This window comes from Cheilinus undulatus, linkage group 20 (genome assembly GCF_018320785.1).
Source record: "Cheilinus undulatus linkage group 20, ASM1832078v1, whole genome shotgun sequence".
Lineage (NCBI taxonomy): Eukaryota > Metazoa > Chordata > Actinopteri > Labriformes > Labridae > Cheilinus > Cheilinus undulatus.
The window spans coordinates 11,998,597-12,015,674 of NC_054884.1; the positions used below are offsets into that span (position 1 = coordinate 11,998,597).

At 40.2% G+C, this 17,078-nt stretch overlaps 1 protein-coding gene across 1 annotated transcript in view; it reads right to left on the bottom strand.

The window, feature by feature from the left end:
• LOC121528013 (transformation/transcription domain-associated protein) overlaps positions 1-17,078 on the bottom strand; it is a 136,132-nt gene that overhangs the window by 3,360 nt on the left and 115,694 nt on the right. Inside the window, exons 67-71 of the mRNA XM_041815111.1 lie at positions 6,304-6,529; positions 5,817-6,034; positions 4,918-5,102; positions 2,969-3,172; positions 441-635 (exon numbers count right to left, since the gene is read on the bottom strand). Coding sequence (XP_041671045.1) covers positions 441-635; positions 2,969-3,172; positions 4,918-5,102; positions 5,817-6,034; positions 6,304-6,529 — 1,028 coding nt within the window. The remainder of the gene's footprint in view (positions 1-440; positions 636-2,968; positions 3,173-4,917; positions 5,103-5,816; positions 6,035-6,303; positions 6,530-17,078) is intronic.

Below are 17,078 nucleotides of genomic sequence, written 5' to 3' on the forward strand. Positions count from 1 at the left end.
ATATATAGTGGCTTATCTGTTGTTTTCTTAGTTATGTTTAAAATAGCTTTCATATAAATCTAACTTATTTGTTTTTAGGGAGTAAATTTAAAACAAATTTCTCATTTTATTCTAAACATCTTTGCCAGTATTGCTGTGACACTCTTATTAGAATTTTGATTGATCCAATTTTTCTCTCTTCAGGTGACTTCTTGTTTCTTAAGTGATGCATACTTACTAAAAGAAAATCTTTTAATTAAATTCCTGATGCCTGCCTTGACACAAAATTTTGCAGTTTGCTTAAGTGTGACTTAAAGCTGTAAAAGCCTCAGCTTCATACCAATCTTTGTACAATTTTGTGTGATAGAACTGGCCTTGACTATAAAACTTATTGTCATGCTTATATTGTCATTATATAAAGCAAATAGATAAAAATGATTATTTTTCAAAGTGGACGTTACCTTGAAGTTTGGCTGTGCGAAGCAACGTGCCACAGCGATCATGGAGGCTGTGAGCGGACCAGAGACGCCGATGGTGGTCAGGAACTCTGAGATGTTTGGAGTCAGGCGGAAGGGAACAGGGCGATTGGCATCCAGGTCGCCTGTGGCATCATTGATGTCGAAACGGAAATAGGAGACGTTCAGCTTTCCTGTGTCCTGAAAGCAGAGAGATGAGAAAAAAGGTTAAAGGTTAAAGTACAAAACATCTGGAAGAAAACTTTAAATATCCCTTTGGGAAAAAAAAGAAAACTATCAATGAATATTCTCTAATCCTCACAAGCCTAGTCCTTAGACCACACCAGCTCTGCAAGAAAATAAGTCTTCTTGAGAGCAGCTAAGAGCAACAAAACAAGCTCACAGCAACAAAATGGCTGCAGTTATTGATCTGTGTGCCCCAGACACGCTAACACTTCAAACTATCAGTAGCAGAACATCTATAATCCTCAATTCACTGCCACTCCCCTCTCCCTGCTCGCTGACTTAAACATATACAGCCAAGTTTTCATCCATAAGCCTGCATTTATGTGAGAGAGGACTGCTACACGAGCAGCCATTCCAGGAAGATAAGCCCCCTCATATGAAAAGGTGAGCGGCTCTGACAGCTTTATAGCAGAGCATTTCATTCCAGCTCCTGTTCCCTCTCCTCCTCTGTCTCGCCTCTCTCCTCCGCCTCCCTTTAATTCCCTCTCTCTCTCTCTCCTTCTGTCATTTGCTCCTGCGGGCCCCAGCGGAGGGCCTGGAGGCAGTGGGCTGAGACACCAGCAAACCCCCAGGAGGCTCAGATAAGCCCACAGACAGTTGGCTGAACACAGAATGCTAAATCAGCACAGTAATGGCCGACGATGGCTTCATTTTGGGGCTGACGACACGAGCGTCACATGTAGAGACCTCAGGCTTGGAAATGTGACCAAGAGTTAGTTTCAAAACGATGATACCAAAGGATATTCAACACCATACCATGAAAATTCCAGGAGCAGGAGCACAAATTAGCCGAGTTGGACATAAATTGGCTCAAGAGGCCTCACAAGCAAGAACGACCCCCATCCATGCCTCTCTCAATTATTCTATTGCCAGTTTGAAACCTTTAATTGATTTGCATGGTTTTTGCATTGTTACACTCCAAGCTGCCTTACATCATCCCTAAAACTCATCTAAAAACTAGTGGCCCCCAAACTGTGATGCAGGTGACCCCCTCGCTGTAAAACAGCCCTCACACAAGCAACTTTTACAGCGCATTATTAAAATTATTCTTATTTCTTTGCCAATTAGTAACATGAGAGTTGAGCAGTTTCTTTCTCTGACTTTTATTCCTTTAATTACAGCAATATTACTTATTTTACAGGCTTTATGAATTTTTGATGTTTAACAGGGTTCTTTTGTGCTGTTATGGGCTTCATCTATTTTATTGCATTTTATTGTTGCTATTTTCTTTGACTGTGCAGCATTTTGGTATAGGTTGTTTTTCTAATGGGCTATAAAAATAAAGGGGACTGGACTGGATTGAAGAAGGCTTGCCATGTCCATATACAGATGAAGTTGAAATGACTAGCCCCCCCATATATTGTGAATATAGACAAAAGTGTGTTCTTGGGGTATTCTGTTAGATAAGGATAAACATGGATATATTTACCTAGAAGGAAAGACAAAAGTCTTCAGGATTTAATTATGACGCAAAGCCCTGTGGATTTTCTTTTACCCCTCTGTACATAAGCATACATCGAGAGTATTAAAGGAAACAAAAAGCTTTGTTTGTTTTTGCCTTTTCTGACTAAAACAAAAAGGCTGATGTTGAAAGAGTTCAGTAAATATCTGAAGACTTGATGGATGCTATAAAGCATCCCAGAGCTTTATTTGTACCTTGCTGGGGGAATGTAAGGTCTCATTAAGGGCAGGTTGGGGCTCATGATGCTGTGATGTCCTGTCCTTGCACCCTCTCTCTCTCTGTGTTTGTGAGTGTACGCTCTCCGTACCGTAATCCTCCTGTGTCTAATGGGATCTGCCGAGTGGAACAGGCAGAGAGGGGGCTTAATACCAGTGCTTAGCTGCCCGGAGGAACGCCTGTCAGCAAAGGCCGATTAGGATCAGAGGGGAGGGGTGGCCGACTGACACAATCATCTTTAATAATGACTTTGAGAAAAGCCGTTTGCAGACCCCGAGCGGCAGCCGGATGTGTGTGGACTGAGAGGTGGACGCTCGCGTACACAAACACAGCCTCTTCAAATTGAAACGTCTTTGATAGCTGTTGAGCAGAGCGACTGAATATAATGTTCTGTCAAAACATCGACAGCGGCTGGCTGACTGATAGTGGGAGCGTGAATGTCATGGGGGAGAACGGTAATTCATATGGCCAGATATGGAGAGGGTAATGGTGATCTCTTAATGCATCTATGAGAGTGTATATCTATTGAATTAGCCCCCGTCAAATGGATCCCACTCGCCCTTGACAGCAGTCAGACGTGTCTGCATATGTGTTTGTATGCGTGGCCTACCTGTGCGATCTGCAGCATCTCAGGGTTCAGCCTGTTAAGATGGAGCATGAACTCAGCCAGACCAATGAGGGCGAGCTGGATGGTGAACATCTTCCTGAAGGTCCAGTAATCAGTGGCATTGGGGAAGGTGTGGAGAGCCCACTCCTTCAGCATGCTGCGAGGAACCATGTTTCCTTGCACCTCCTTCAGGATGTCACGGAGCACCTGATGGTACACCAGAGGGAGAGGAGTTAGCTAAAAACTCGTCAAAGATGTCTGAAGTGCAAACACACTGCCATCTTTTTAAAATAACAATAAAATTCAGACCCTTTTATTTCTGAATCTGGGGGCAAAAGCTCTGCTTAGTACCACTGATTTGGTCTGGTGTGACAAACAAAATATGATCATCCTGCAAAGATGAAGACGGGATTTCTCCCTTCTAAAAGAGACCCAGTGGAACAGAAAGCACCTTGGTTTATAAAGGTCTGACTCTGATATTTTAGGTATTATCAGTCTCCAGTAATAGACCCCATTATTGTGAAGATTATTTCATCCAACTAGGAGCAGATTACTGCTGATTTTAATGGAGAACATATCTATAGTCCAATTATTTAGTTTGACTAATGAAAGAAAACAAAGCCTCTAATTACAATCAAAATCTCTGTGCAGAAACAACAATGTAGCTTTAAATGTTATGATTAATGTATTATTTTAAACTAAACATAAAATAAATTTATTTACAACACAGCTGAGCAATACGGCCAAAAATTAATACCACAATATTTATTGTCCCTTCACAATAGAAAATCAAAATTAAAGACATAACACATTTAAATGCATTTTCAGGTTTTACATCCCTCCTTCTGCCCCTAAAACAAGCCTATGATGGCAAACTCAGCTCACGTCTGAGGCAAAGATTACAGAGAAATGTTTATAAGTTTAATTCCATCCTGCTGAGATGTGCAAAGCTGAAAAAATAGCCTGATGTGGGTGTACACGTTACAAGCCCTTGCACAAAATTTACACTTCTTTATTAAAAAGAACTTGTTGGAAATAGTAGGACTGTCATTAATTTAAGTGAGCTTTAGCAGAGGTGATGGCTACTGTGTTTAGATCAGAGTGAGTTTAACGCCACAACCCCTTTGAATCATCATGGACTTTAAAACAAGCGAAGTATCAGTTTGAACACACTTTTAAACAGTTTTTTAAGTTGTTATAAAACAAAATGCTGCTGCGCTGGGCTCAAGACCAACCGAGTTGATCTGTTTCAGCTCACAGCTTGTGTTAAAACCTCTGACAGGCTGACAGAGATGCTGTGCAGTGAGAACACTCACTGTATGTTGTTAGAAACAAATCTGGGGAGGAAAGAACACATTTTACCTGGTTATAGTGCTGAATGCTACTCACACTGACACAAACAGGTTATACTTGGCTTTTTACCTGGCTGTTATTTGGTGTCAGAGTGAAACAAGTCTTTAACTGGACTCTGACTGACCTGTTGTCTGTCACATATCACTCTGTTATGCTAATAGTGGCATCAGTTATGCCTTGTGTGTGCACTGCAACACAACACATGTACTTAAACTGGTGGTGACTGTGTTCAAAAAACCCATTCTGTGGCAGAAAATGTACCTGGTATGGTATTGACACAAGTTTACACCAACCATTACATAACAGGCTGATAATATTCTCCAAATTTCTGCGCAAGAAAACAAAATGCAAGTGGAATTACCAGAAAATATGTGAAAAATGCAGATTTTCTTAGCTCTTTCACAGCCTAATTTTAGAGAAACAAGTGCTTTTTACAGGATGGTGATAAAAGTATTAAAAGCTGCCTAAGTGTCCATAACATAATTACACCAACTTTAATTCAATAAACCAGGATGTGTAGCAAAGAAGGGCATTCAGGAGTTGCAGTATGCCCTGCCTTTGTGATGTGTGTTTGTCTCTTTCTATAATCGTCTCAGTACCTGGTGGCTGGCCTGTGTGCCTCTGGCCTGTACTGTAGCCAGACGATCATAATATCTGGAAATGGGGTTGTCATGTTCGATGCCCTTCTTGGCGCAGCGTTGTTTGTAAATTTCCACCAGCGACAGGGATGAAGGGTTGTCCTCCACCAGCCGCATCTGAGGCGACACTGCCACCACTCGGGGCACTGCAGGAGAAGAAGGGAGGGGGAGGGGGAGAAAAAAGACAGAACATAGGTGGAGAGGAGAGAGCAGAGGGAAGAGAGGCAGAAAGAAAAAACGTGGTAAACAACTGGGTAAATAAGCACAAACTGTAAACATACGGCTACACCACAGTGTAAACCACACATCTAAACTTACAACTAAAATACCCCAGAATTAGGAAACAGCTGGGGTGAACGTGTGCCATCGTTAGACACTAGACAGGGTCAAAGGAGGTAAAAGGCTGCACGTGGGTCTCCCAGTGAAAGCAGTCAAAACATTTACATAGACCGGCACCCAAAATCAAATCAATACCCGCCAGTCCAGCGAGGAGGAAATGGGTTGGAAGGGACTGTTGAAATCCCTGTCCATATTTCCCCTTAAACAAACCAATCAAGTGCATAAATGGAAGGTGGGCAAACATCTGGGCGGAGGGAAACCACGAGGGGACAACAGGGGAGGAAACAGCGCATGAAAGGGAATTGAAATTGCGAGTGTGTGAGAGCAAGAGAGAGAAAGAGGGCAAAGAGGGTCACTGCCAATTCTCATGTGATACAGAATCAGAGGAGACAGGACAGATGTGAAAAAATGGAGGATTTCCTTTTTTCTTAAACAAAAAACTCATGTGGTTAATAATGGTAATGAATATGTATCAAAAAATCATTCTACATATACATAAATTTATTCCCCCTTGATCGTACCGGTAAAGAAGAGGTGTCTCTTAGTGGTCTCCTTCCTCTTCTCCAGGCACGGATTGAGGAGGCGGAGAAGCTGCAGGACCCTCTCCTCCCTCCGTGACTCAGTCAGACAGGCATCATTCATCACCAGGTAAGGGTAGATCTTTCCATTGTGGCCACGTATATACAGACGACGTGCTGCTGTGTTGTGTTTCTGAACAATTTCCACCCTAGGCATGAACCTGGAGAGAGACACAGAGATCAAGTTATTAAAACTATAGGAGGAAGGACATATGAGGACAATTTTTCTGTGTGATTCCAAGTTTATTTCTTCTGCTATCCATTTAAAATATTTTCACTATAAAGCATTTTTGGAATTTAACTGAACCTCTTATAAGATATAAAAGTAGAGAGGTCAAACTTAAAGTTCCTTGGTATATGCCACATGATTATCATGATAAAACCTCCTATAAAGTAGGCCAAGACACATTGGTATAGAAGAGTTCTTTACCTTGCAATCTTGATGTAATAGTGAGTAGGTTTGGGCATCAGGAACTCCCCTGGGATCTCCACCTCAGCCGTCTGAGCAGAAAAGTTGCTGAGAAAGCGACACTTCTCCTCGATGAGGAAGAACTTGGGCAGCTGCTTGGTCTTGGCCTCCAAAATCTTGATCCACTTTTTTAGCTTGGATATCAGATTGTGGAGCTTCATGGAGCCAGGAACACTGAAGTCAAAGTCTAGAGGGAAGAAGAGGTACTGTTACATTTGATATCTATATCTAAAACTTGTTTTTATTGTTGAGGACCTTCTGTGGTATTTCCAGCTTCATATTTCCTAAGAATGCAACAATCCTGCCTGTATTTTCCTCAGAAGACAGAAACAAGTACTGACTGGCTGGCTGCAGTATAGACCACAAGCTTTATGTATTCCATGTTAACAAGTCCTTTTGGCATTTCATAACTGCATAAAATTAACGTGTATGTCTTCAGAATATTGACAACATTTATGTACTGTAATGTTGCCAGAGTTAACTTGCAATTTTAGAAAATTCAAAACAAGGAATTCTTTTGTTTTTGCTTGGGTATCAAATAGGGTTGTAAATTGCCAGTGCCATTGTGATCGGATCGGATTCTTTGAACAACGAAACAATATGTATCTTTTATTAATGATACAATTTTGCTTCAGGAATCTGCGATCATTATCCAACAAAGTTATGTACCAATTTCACAGTGTTGAAGTAGAGAACCAGACCTGCATTCACTAGTGTGCAGTACCCTTTATTTAGCAAATACTGTTTTTATTATATTAAATGAGGAGCACTGATTATATCTTAATTACCAAACTTTTTTTTTCTTTTCATACTGATCAATCTTAAGCACCAATAGTTCCTTTTCTGCACTCTTTCATAATCTTGATCAACTTTTTGAGGCTGTTATTTTTCAGATTTAAAAATATATACAGTGCTTAACAAATTTATTAGACCACCTGTCATATTTGTCTCAAAGACCATCCAGCTTCATGAAGTGCTTTAATGCAGACTCTTTCATTTTCAGTGAGCTCTCCACGTTTTACCATTTTGAACAGGAATGAGGGATTTCAAACTGAATTCACCCAAATTTGAGCCAGCTCACTGGCCTTCTCTGAGAAGTCAGAAATTAATCAAGCATAACATTCAACCACTCAAACTCATTTTTCTCTTCAGGAATGCAAGTAAATAACTATAATTTGATATATTGATCAAGAAATATTCATGTGCTTTACTATTTTTTCAGTTTTTTTTAATAAATCAGTAAATTGGAAAATTTATGGATAACAATAATAATTATATTTTAGCATTAAAAATATCATTTGGGTTAAAGAGCTTCTACATATTGGTGTATTAACCATTGCAAAAATATAAAAAATGATTTTGGTCATTACCAATGCTGTTAATTAAGGGCAGCTGTGGCATAAACCTTACTTTGGTTAGGGTAGTCTAATAAATTTGTTAAGCACTGTATATTACACATGTGGACTTGAATAGATATTTCTGCACTAGTTCAGCCCTTCTTCCTTTTTTTTATATTAATGTGGCATATACACTCCCCAGCTACTTTATTAGATACAGCTTGCCAGTATCAGGTTGGACCTCTTTGGCCTTGATTTGAGCAATGTGACATGGTGCATCATACCGCTGGAAGTTACCATCAGAAGATGGGTACACTGTGGTCATAAAGGGATGGACATGGTCAACAACTATTCTCAAGGTAGGCTGTGGCATTTAAATGATGCTCAATAGGTATGAAGTGGTACTAAATATCCCCCACACCATTACACCACCACCAGCCTGATCCAGTGACAAGGCAGGATGGAGCCATACTTTCATGTTATTCATGCCAAAATCTAACCATACCATCTGAATGTCGCAGTCAAAATTAAGACTCATCAGATCATGCAATGTTTGTCCAATCTTCAACTGTCTAATTTTGGTGAGCCTGTGGGAATTGTAGCCTCAGTTTCCTGTTCTTGGCTGACAGGAGTGGGATCTGGTGTGGTCTTCAGCTGTAGCCCATCTGCTTCAAGATTCAACATGTATCCGTGTTCAGAGAAGGTATTCTGCATACCTTGGTTGTAACGAGTGGTTATTTGAGTTACTTTCTATCATCTCAAACTAGTCTGCCCATTCTCCTCTGACATGAACATGGCTTTTTCTTCCATACACCTGCCCCTCACTGGGTACCTCCCCTTTTCTGACTATTCTCTGTAAACCCTAGAGATGGTTGTGCGTGAAAATCCCAGTAGATCAGCAATTTCTGAAATACTCAGACCAGTCCGTCTGGCACCAACAACAAAGCCAGGCTCAAAATCACTTAAATCCCCTTTCTTCCCCATTCTGATGCTGAGTTTGAACTTCAGCAAGTCTTCTTGACCATGTATGAACCTAAATGCATTGAGTTGCTGCCACGTTATTGGCTGATGAATTATTTGTGTTAGGAAGCAAATGAACTGGTGTACTGAATAAAGTGGCCAGTGAGTGGAGTCTACGTGGAGGCAGTAAGAACTTGTCAGCAGGCATGTGGAAAGAATGACAAAATAAAAGTGTAATTGTAAGGAAAAAAAAGACTGAGATGCCAGTGTTTATTAATACCTTGCCTTTCTTTACTTTTTGATTGGATATTTGATCAACCTACTGATGTATTGATCCACATCAATGGATCGTTACACCCTAGATATCAGGTAACAGATAGCAATATTGTTCAACATTTATTATCATCAAAGTTTAAAATTCTACTTTGTGTAATCTCTAGAAGTTTTTATTTAAGAGCCAGTGTAAAACACTTCATCCTCCTGAACCAACTTTTCTCAAAATGCCCTTCAGCAAGGTACTAACCCTCAGAAATGATCCAGTGAGCTGCTTTCAGCCGCCCACATGACTGCAACATAGAGAGCAGCTCCCAGGTGTGACTGTATGTGTGCATGACCTGGACCTCTCCAGCAGCTGTATACTCAATCACCTTGCTATATTTTATGAGAAACTTCTTAAATAAAGTCCTACAAGAAGTTTAAAGCCAATGGCAGCCGCAAACACAGAAAAAGGATTAAAAATAGAGTTAAATATGAATGAAGAAAATAGAACGGGAATAAATAGAATCAAAGAAGATTAACGTTTGAAGGCACTTTGGTCAGACGATGAACTTTGAAAGCCCCTTATAGCGACAGCAAACATTTAAGATTAATTAAAGAGCGATCTGGGTGTTTACTTAAGCGTTGTTTACCCGGTAACATGAACTGAAAGCACCTTTTTCACTGTGATGACTTAAGGGAGAGCAGTGGCTACACAAACTTACATCTGGGAAAAGTCCATTCTAAATATTGTGTCGGCTGCTCCACTCCTGCAGCGCGTTGCCTCGCTGGAGGGGAACTTCACGGGTAAGTTATTCATGGCAGGCCGGCAGCACAAGGAGAACTGTTTGCTCTATCGACTTAAAACTCCCTAGTGGAGGCTGGGAGCTGATTAAATTAGAGCTACAGAAATTAGAGTCTTAAAGTATTAAATTCCTGTTTCAAGTCACAACTCATAGTGCACATAACATATTGTGATGAGCTGCAGCAATAACGACGCAAAGAGGAAGAAAGTAAGCCAGGCAAGGTTTTCCATTTTAGACTAAAGCCCCCAGGACAACACAAATGCTAAAACACACACACACACCTACCTCTCCTATTTCAGTACACCTTGTTTGAGCAGCCTCTTATAATGAATCCATGAAACTGCAAGGCCTTGCCATTTCAGACCCGTTCAATCTCCCCTAGAGTGAGACCTCTTAATACTTTAAATAAGCCCTTTAAAACAGCCAATGTTCTTTTCGGAGTGGGCCTATTTCGCCATCTGTCTGCCTGCAATTCACCTGCCTCGATAGCACAGGGAAAATTGAAACAGTCCTGAGGAATTGCAACGCAACAACAATTCAGCGCTGCAAAAGCGTATAATGCTTACAAATAGAAAAAGCAGGACATGTTCCACTATTTCCACACAATGAAGCAATATAGTGATATAATTAGAGCTTAAAAGAATATAAAACACACTTTACTTTTTCAGATCTGGTGATGGCAACACATATGATGAAGGTTTTAAATTAGCACAAGTCATAGAAACAGCCTACTATAAAACTGCATGAACAAATACACAGCATCAGGCACAGATAGCTTTCTAGAATGGCTATACCAACACTTCTTCTTGCATGAGATCTGATCATAGTTGATTCGCATCAAGTGTTATGTAGCACAAGACTTGCACATTATACTGTGTTCCAAATTATTATGCATATACAGTTTTCGTCCATGTTTTCTTAAATAGTCTATATAATTGACAGTCAATAGGATTTTTAAATCATTTTTATTTTTTAGCAAAATAAGTTAAAATGCAGTGTTCCAATTAATTACGCAAAAAAGAGTTTCAAAACACTCAATAGCTTCTAAAGGACTGAAAACAGAAATCTATTTTCAAATCAAAGCTATCTGAAGTTACATATTAACAAAGGAGCCCTTAATATTTCCTTTGAGGATGCCAGAATTGCCTCCCAGAGCTGCTGTTTTGGGGTTAACTTCTGTCCACCTTCATTGAGCTTCCTTTTAAGGATGCTCCACACGTTATCAATAGGGTTGAGGAAGGCAGGGTTCTTCTTTTTGTACCATGGCAGGAAATGAGCAGTAAGGAAGATCACATATTTTACTGTGGCCACTTTGACACCTTCAGGCAGCTTAAAGGGGCCTACCAACTCACTTCATAGGATTCCAACCCAAAACATCACTCCACCACCTCCTTAATGATGCTGCAGCCTTGCTGGGACATGGTGGCCATCCACCAGCCAACCAGAACTCCATCCATCTGGACCACCCAGAATAGCAAGGCATTCATCAGTGAATAAAAATGTTTTAAAATTGCTCTTTATATATATTTGTGAGCCCAGTGAAATCATTCTCCTTGTGGGCACTGGTTACAGGTGACTGAAATACAGCTTTACGCACATCAGCAATCCTCTGGAGGATCCTGCATCCAGAGGTTCTTGGGGCACCAGAGGCACCAGCAGCTTCAAATGCCTGTTTGCTACTTATCAGTGGATTTTTCACAGCTGGTCTCTTAATACAATGAAATTGCCTTACAGAAACTTTTCTTAATATGCTAAAGGAACCCATCTGCGCTTTGAATCACACACAAATCTTTTCACAGCACACTGATCTCTATTAATTTTTCGTTAAATATCCAGCGTTTTCATACCTTTACCAAAACATTGCACTATTTCCTGCTTTTAGTCAGAACGATCTTTCTTTTTGCTCATATTGCATAAAACCTGTGACTTGCCTAATAATGTGGAACAATCTCCTTAAGAAGTTTGCCTTTAATTAGGCTCCCCTGGTAAACTTATGACCAAACCTGGGAAAGATTTATCTAAGTGACGTAAACTGACAGTAGAAGCAACACAACTGAAAACTTTAACTGAAAAACTAAAGCTCAAACGTTTGTTTAAGTGGAATTGTATTTGCATAATAATTTCGAACCCAGTGTAGATCATCACGACTGACATCAATTTGTGCACAAATGATCACCTTTGATCATAAAACCTTTCAGCCATCTTTTGAATATCTGATATTTATGCAAACTCCTTATAAAAATCATTATTACAGTAAAGGTACAAAGTTTTAAAAAAGTTAAAAGTTTCAAAGTTAAAAGTATAAAGTTCTACCAAAACATAGAGATGATAAAACCTTCAGAAAGCATTTAATATAGCTTTAAAGCTATACTTACTGTTGAATAAATAGGTGCCCACATTGACAAAGAGAAAAATCTTAACTTTGCTGATTTTATCCCTCACATAGGATGTTTTCTCTATCAAAGAAATAAAAAACGAAGGCAAACCCAAAGATGATTGTCAATATTAGCAGTAGAAAAACTAAAATAAAGGTGTTGCTTTTTAGTATGTTCTTAATTGTCTCATCTACCCATAGCAACAAATTGCAGTCCAATAGAAAATTCAATATACAGTGGAAATATCCATTCTTGTTTCTAATGGTCCTGTTTGCTTTTGTAGTTCATAAAGAGGCATGACTACACACTTGAGTGCTTGACATTAAAGCTACAGAGATTTTCTACTACAGAGGAACTCCATACTAAGTGCATTTCAGCCAGTGGGAACAGAAGAGAGTTATTGTGAATCCCCCTGCACTCATCTTTGACCTGTGCTCTGTCAGCTAGCTGGGGAAAGGGATGCTGGGAGAAGGAGTGTGCTGTGGAGAGAAGCCAGGCTGCTCTCTGACCTGTGTGTAGAAACCCAGGCAGGTATTCTGCTCTGATAGACCGCAGCAGAGGATCTGCACTGTTGCACCACATGATGGGTCCAGACTCAGGAGGTGGGCCACCTCTGTGTATAGAGCCATCATTTCCTCATGACTCAGAGTGGGGTTGTATGACTGTGTGTGGTGTCATGCAGTCCACTTTATTGGATTGGTTGAGTGAACTTTTGAGCCTTTCAGAAGTCTGCACAGCAGCGTTTGTGGAGGTTAGAGGGCTTTCTGTCTGTAGACTTTTAAGAGTGTGACTGTCAACTGACTGAGGGTACATGGGTTTCAAGCCAAATTGCTCCACAGAATTATACTGAGTTACATTTAGCTGTGCTAAATGTCATTTTAGCATGACAAATGACTGTTGAAAAGGCACAGAATTGAAATGCCTGAAAACTTGTGCATATTTTTCAAAAAGCTCTTCTGACAAAAGTCTCTGGAACAGATCCACTGCTAAAACAGTAACTCATGCAAATAGCAGACGCCATAATTGGATTTGAATGCCTCCCTGCTGCCAAATGTTATATGTGCACACATAAACCCATATTTTCCGGCCCACAAACCCTGTGAAAGCGAGTGAGCCACTAACGTGGTGTGGGGAATGGGAGCTTGGCTGCTCAGCAGCTCTGTAAACCCTGTTTGTTCCGCTCTGGAAGCCTTGTGTGGTTTCGGTCTCTGTGCGCCCTGCTCCCATGTTGCCGTGGGGACAGCTGGGCGGCGATGGTCGGCGGGCACCCTGCGAGGCAGAAGCCCCAGTGATGCCTGGCTGCGTGAGCACAGCTGGCACCGCAACATCTGGTAAGATTCATCAGCGTTCGCCCCGAGTCTTGCTCACTTTGTTTGTGTTGTTCAATCAGTCAGTGCGCTTGCTGTTCCTGTGCTTTTGCTTTCGATCACACCTGCCTCATGTTTCCTCAGGAAACAGGCTCTCTTACCTTAGTGTTTTTTCTATGCTAATTTCATCTCCTCAATCTTTAATGCTCATGTCTGTCAGCCCTTACTATCATCAGCACTGACTCACCCTTCGTAAGACTATGTCCTCTAAAATAAACCAGGTGATCATTTATATATATTTCATTCACTGGTTGCCCTTGTCCTCCTCTCATCCAGGCCTAAACACATTAGCTCTATTGGGCACTCTGAGAAGCAGTGGCGGGGAAAAGCTGAGAAGTGACTGAAGAGCTGAGAGGGAGAGGAGGAGGATGTAGAAAGAGGAGTGTAATAAAAACAGAGACCGGATCTTTTACATTGAGTAGAACTCAGTGAACATGTATGTTCAGTTAGTCTGTGAGAGAAAAAAAATTAGTCAGCAAAGATTTTTTTTAAAGCTGGGAACTGTGGGAGCTGCAGAAACCCATTGTTTAAACTGGATCCAACAAACTGTGGTTCATCTCCCTTATGTAATGTAGAAAAACAGACGCATGGCTTCCAAAAACAAGGGGGTGATTGTTTCAGGGAAAAAAACAAATGTCTCGGAGGGGGCCTTGGCTAAACCAGACCTGCACCTGTCCTGCTGGATTCCACAGCTTGTGTTTGAATTTGAACGGGGGCCAAAATGACCCGAGGCTTTGTCCTGGCCTTACAAAAATGTACAAGAATATCAGAGAAGTTTTCCTTTGAAATTTTTTAATCTAAATCTGGGAATGGATCAGAGAGATGTCCCTCGTTGCAGGGTGTCTCCAATTTCTGATCTTTGATGTTGCATCAGTGTTTTATATTGCAGAAATTAAACCAGCCGAGGAGAAATCTGAGTTTATTTTTTTGAGGATTCAGTATAAAGCAGTCAATTTTGATATACTAGCAGCATGTTTTTTATTTTTACACTGACAACTATTTACCCCAATGATTTTCTCTAATTACAGATTCTTAAAGTTTATCTGTATAAACATCACATAGTTGCAGCTAACAATCTGTTTCTGAATTTCACCTTGAGCAACAAATCTGCTTGATGCTGTGTTAATACTTTATGCTCTATTAGCATTTAGATTTCCAGATTCCTTGCAATGCATCAGAGACCACCAATCAAAACTGCATTCTATGAAATAGAATTTTAAGTTGTTTTCCTTTCTCTATGTACACTTGACCTTGCCTACATTTTCTTTCTGCAAATTTGCATCATGATGCTGTTAAGCCCAAAACACACCAGCGTCGTCTGATGTGGGTCAAAAAAATTGCCCCCATTATTTTCAATGAATAAATTCACAATGACAGTGGCCAGACATTCATAGACACACCATGCACCTTCGCTAGCTGCTATATTCCTGCAGCTTGCAGAGTGTTGTCCTGAGAGAACAGCTGTTTTGTACTTCTTGGCTGCCGAGTAGCAGCTCAGTTTGAGAGCACAGAAAAATAAATCTAGAGACATCTTCCATTTTAGATGTAGTATAAGTGGGAGGCCTCCACAGCTAGTGAAATATCACTCCTCCTATTGTTTTTTTCACTTAACCGGTGAGGTGGGGGAGGCGGGCCCTGAGCGGGTTCTCGACTCTGATATCAAGCACCTGGTCCAGCAGTGGCTGTCGGGAATCTGACCCTTGATGCGCTGCTGTGGGTTACACGATGCAATGGTGCATCGCCGGTGTGTTTTGCTCTTTACATTGGCTGCAGTGAGCTCAAGGCAAGCCTCTGTTTATCATGTAAACAAAGAAACACCAGGAAAAAGATAAACAAACTCTTCTCTCTAGGAAAGAAAATCAAGTCAGCAGACTCTGTGAGCATATATGAATCTCTGAAATCAAATTTAAATGCACAGTGTGCAATTCTGCCCCTTGGGAGCTCTCATTCAAAACAATACGACTAGAGACCAGTGCTGCTTAGCTCTGTTTATCTCTGCTGTTTAAGTCTTGATTTGAATTAAATACTGTTTATTAAAATGGTACTCCATATGGTGTAAATACTAAAGATTTACTGGTGATTTGATTTCACTGACAAAATTCACATAATGAGGAAGAAAAGCCATTAAAAGTGCCCCTCTGGGTTTGCACATTGGGATTGCTTGCCATGAGATGCAACAGAAGATATACAGTTTCCACAGAAGTTCTTTCTTAATCATGACAGCACCATTAACAAGCCATGTCCCATTACAACTGAGAAAGATTACAAATTTCGCTGGCTTTGAAGACTGTTGGAAATATTTGAGATAATGTAAGACCTAAAGTAATATAGAGTAAGATATTGTCATTATTTAAAAAAAAAAAACAATACAGATGTTTCAGTGCAAAAATTCAACATAAGGTAGTGTTTCATTCAACTTTTCATGATTTTACTCAAGTCTGTTGACCATCCTTGCATTGAAGAACATGGCTACTTTAGAAGTTGCTCAAATAAAGACATCTAGGTTCAAAGTTCTTTGCTACTCCCAGCTGTCCAAAAATTTCCTCATCATCAATACCCAAGGTTATATTATTGTAAGACAACAGGTAATGGATTCTAAGATTACCCCAATGACAGCAGGGTATTTACCAAAAGTCTGTGATTTAAAGGCTCTAACTGAAAGAGGAAACCAGTATTAAGTAAAACAGAGGATGCTTGTGCGTTATATCAATTAACAGTTAAAACAACATGGGCAAACAACTACTTATTTTTAGAGGATGCATCATTTTACCTTAACAAACTGAGTAAATAAACCCACAAAATGTTGTTGGTAATGGTAATTTTTCTCTGTAATTAATGTTTTTCTCTGCAGTGAGACCCCAAATACCCTGCAATTGTTTTAGAAAAATATACAAAGAACAGAGAGAACTAAGTGTTTCATTTACCACTGTAGCTTAAGAAGCAGTATGGTCTTAATTTGGCCTTACTCTTTTGTATTTATGAGCTGTATTTATTCAGTTTTAAACTAGCAGCACTGTGTAAACAATGCTAGGCTCCCTGATAAAGAGGATAATACTGTGGGTGCAACCTTCATCTTGACAACAATAAAAAAGCACTTGACTGGTGGCTGCTGGTACTTAGCTTAAGTGGAGGAAATACTACATTTACATTTCAATATAAAATGACCGAAGTTAGCCACTGCCAATACGGTGGGTGTTATTTCACTCAGACACTGGTGCACTGTGAGTCTATTAAACCTGCTCCAAGACTTTTTTCATACTGACATTAAAAGCTGCCAAGAATTGTAATAATGTCATTATAGCTGCAGTAAAAAGATGTATGTAACCAATAATGTGTTACACTTTTAAACCTCTCTGAGACTGAAAACTGAACTTTTATAAGAGCTCAGAGTTTCATAGTTTCAGCTGAGGCAAGAGCACACAAGAGTCTTCTGCTGTTTTTCACAAAATTCAGAAAAGTTTTCAGAACTTTGAAGGTGCAGTTTAGATTTGTGATGCAACACACTCTCACTTTTTCAAAACAAGGCAGAAATAGACACATGCATATATTCCTGATGATTAACCCCTCCCTGACATCATATAATGTGGTCGGACACCTCTAATGAGATGGAAGAACACCATCAGACACTGTGCACTG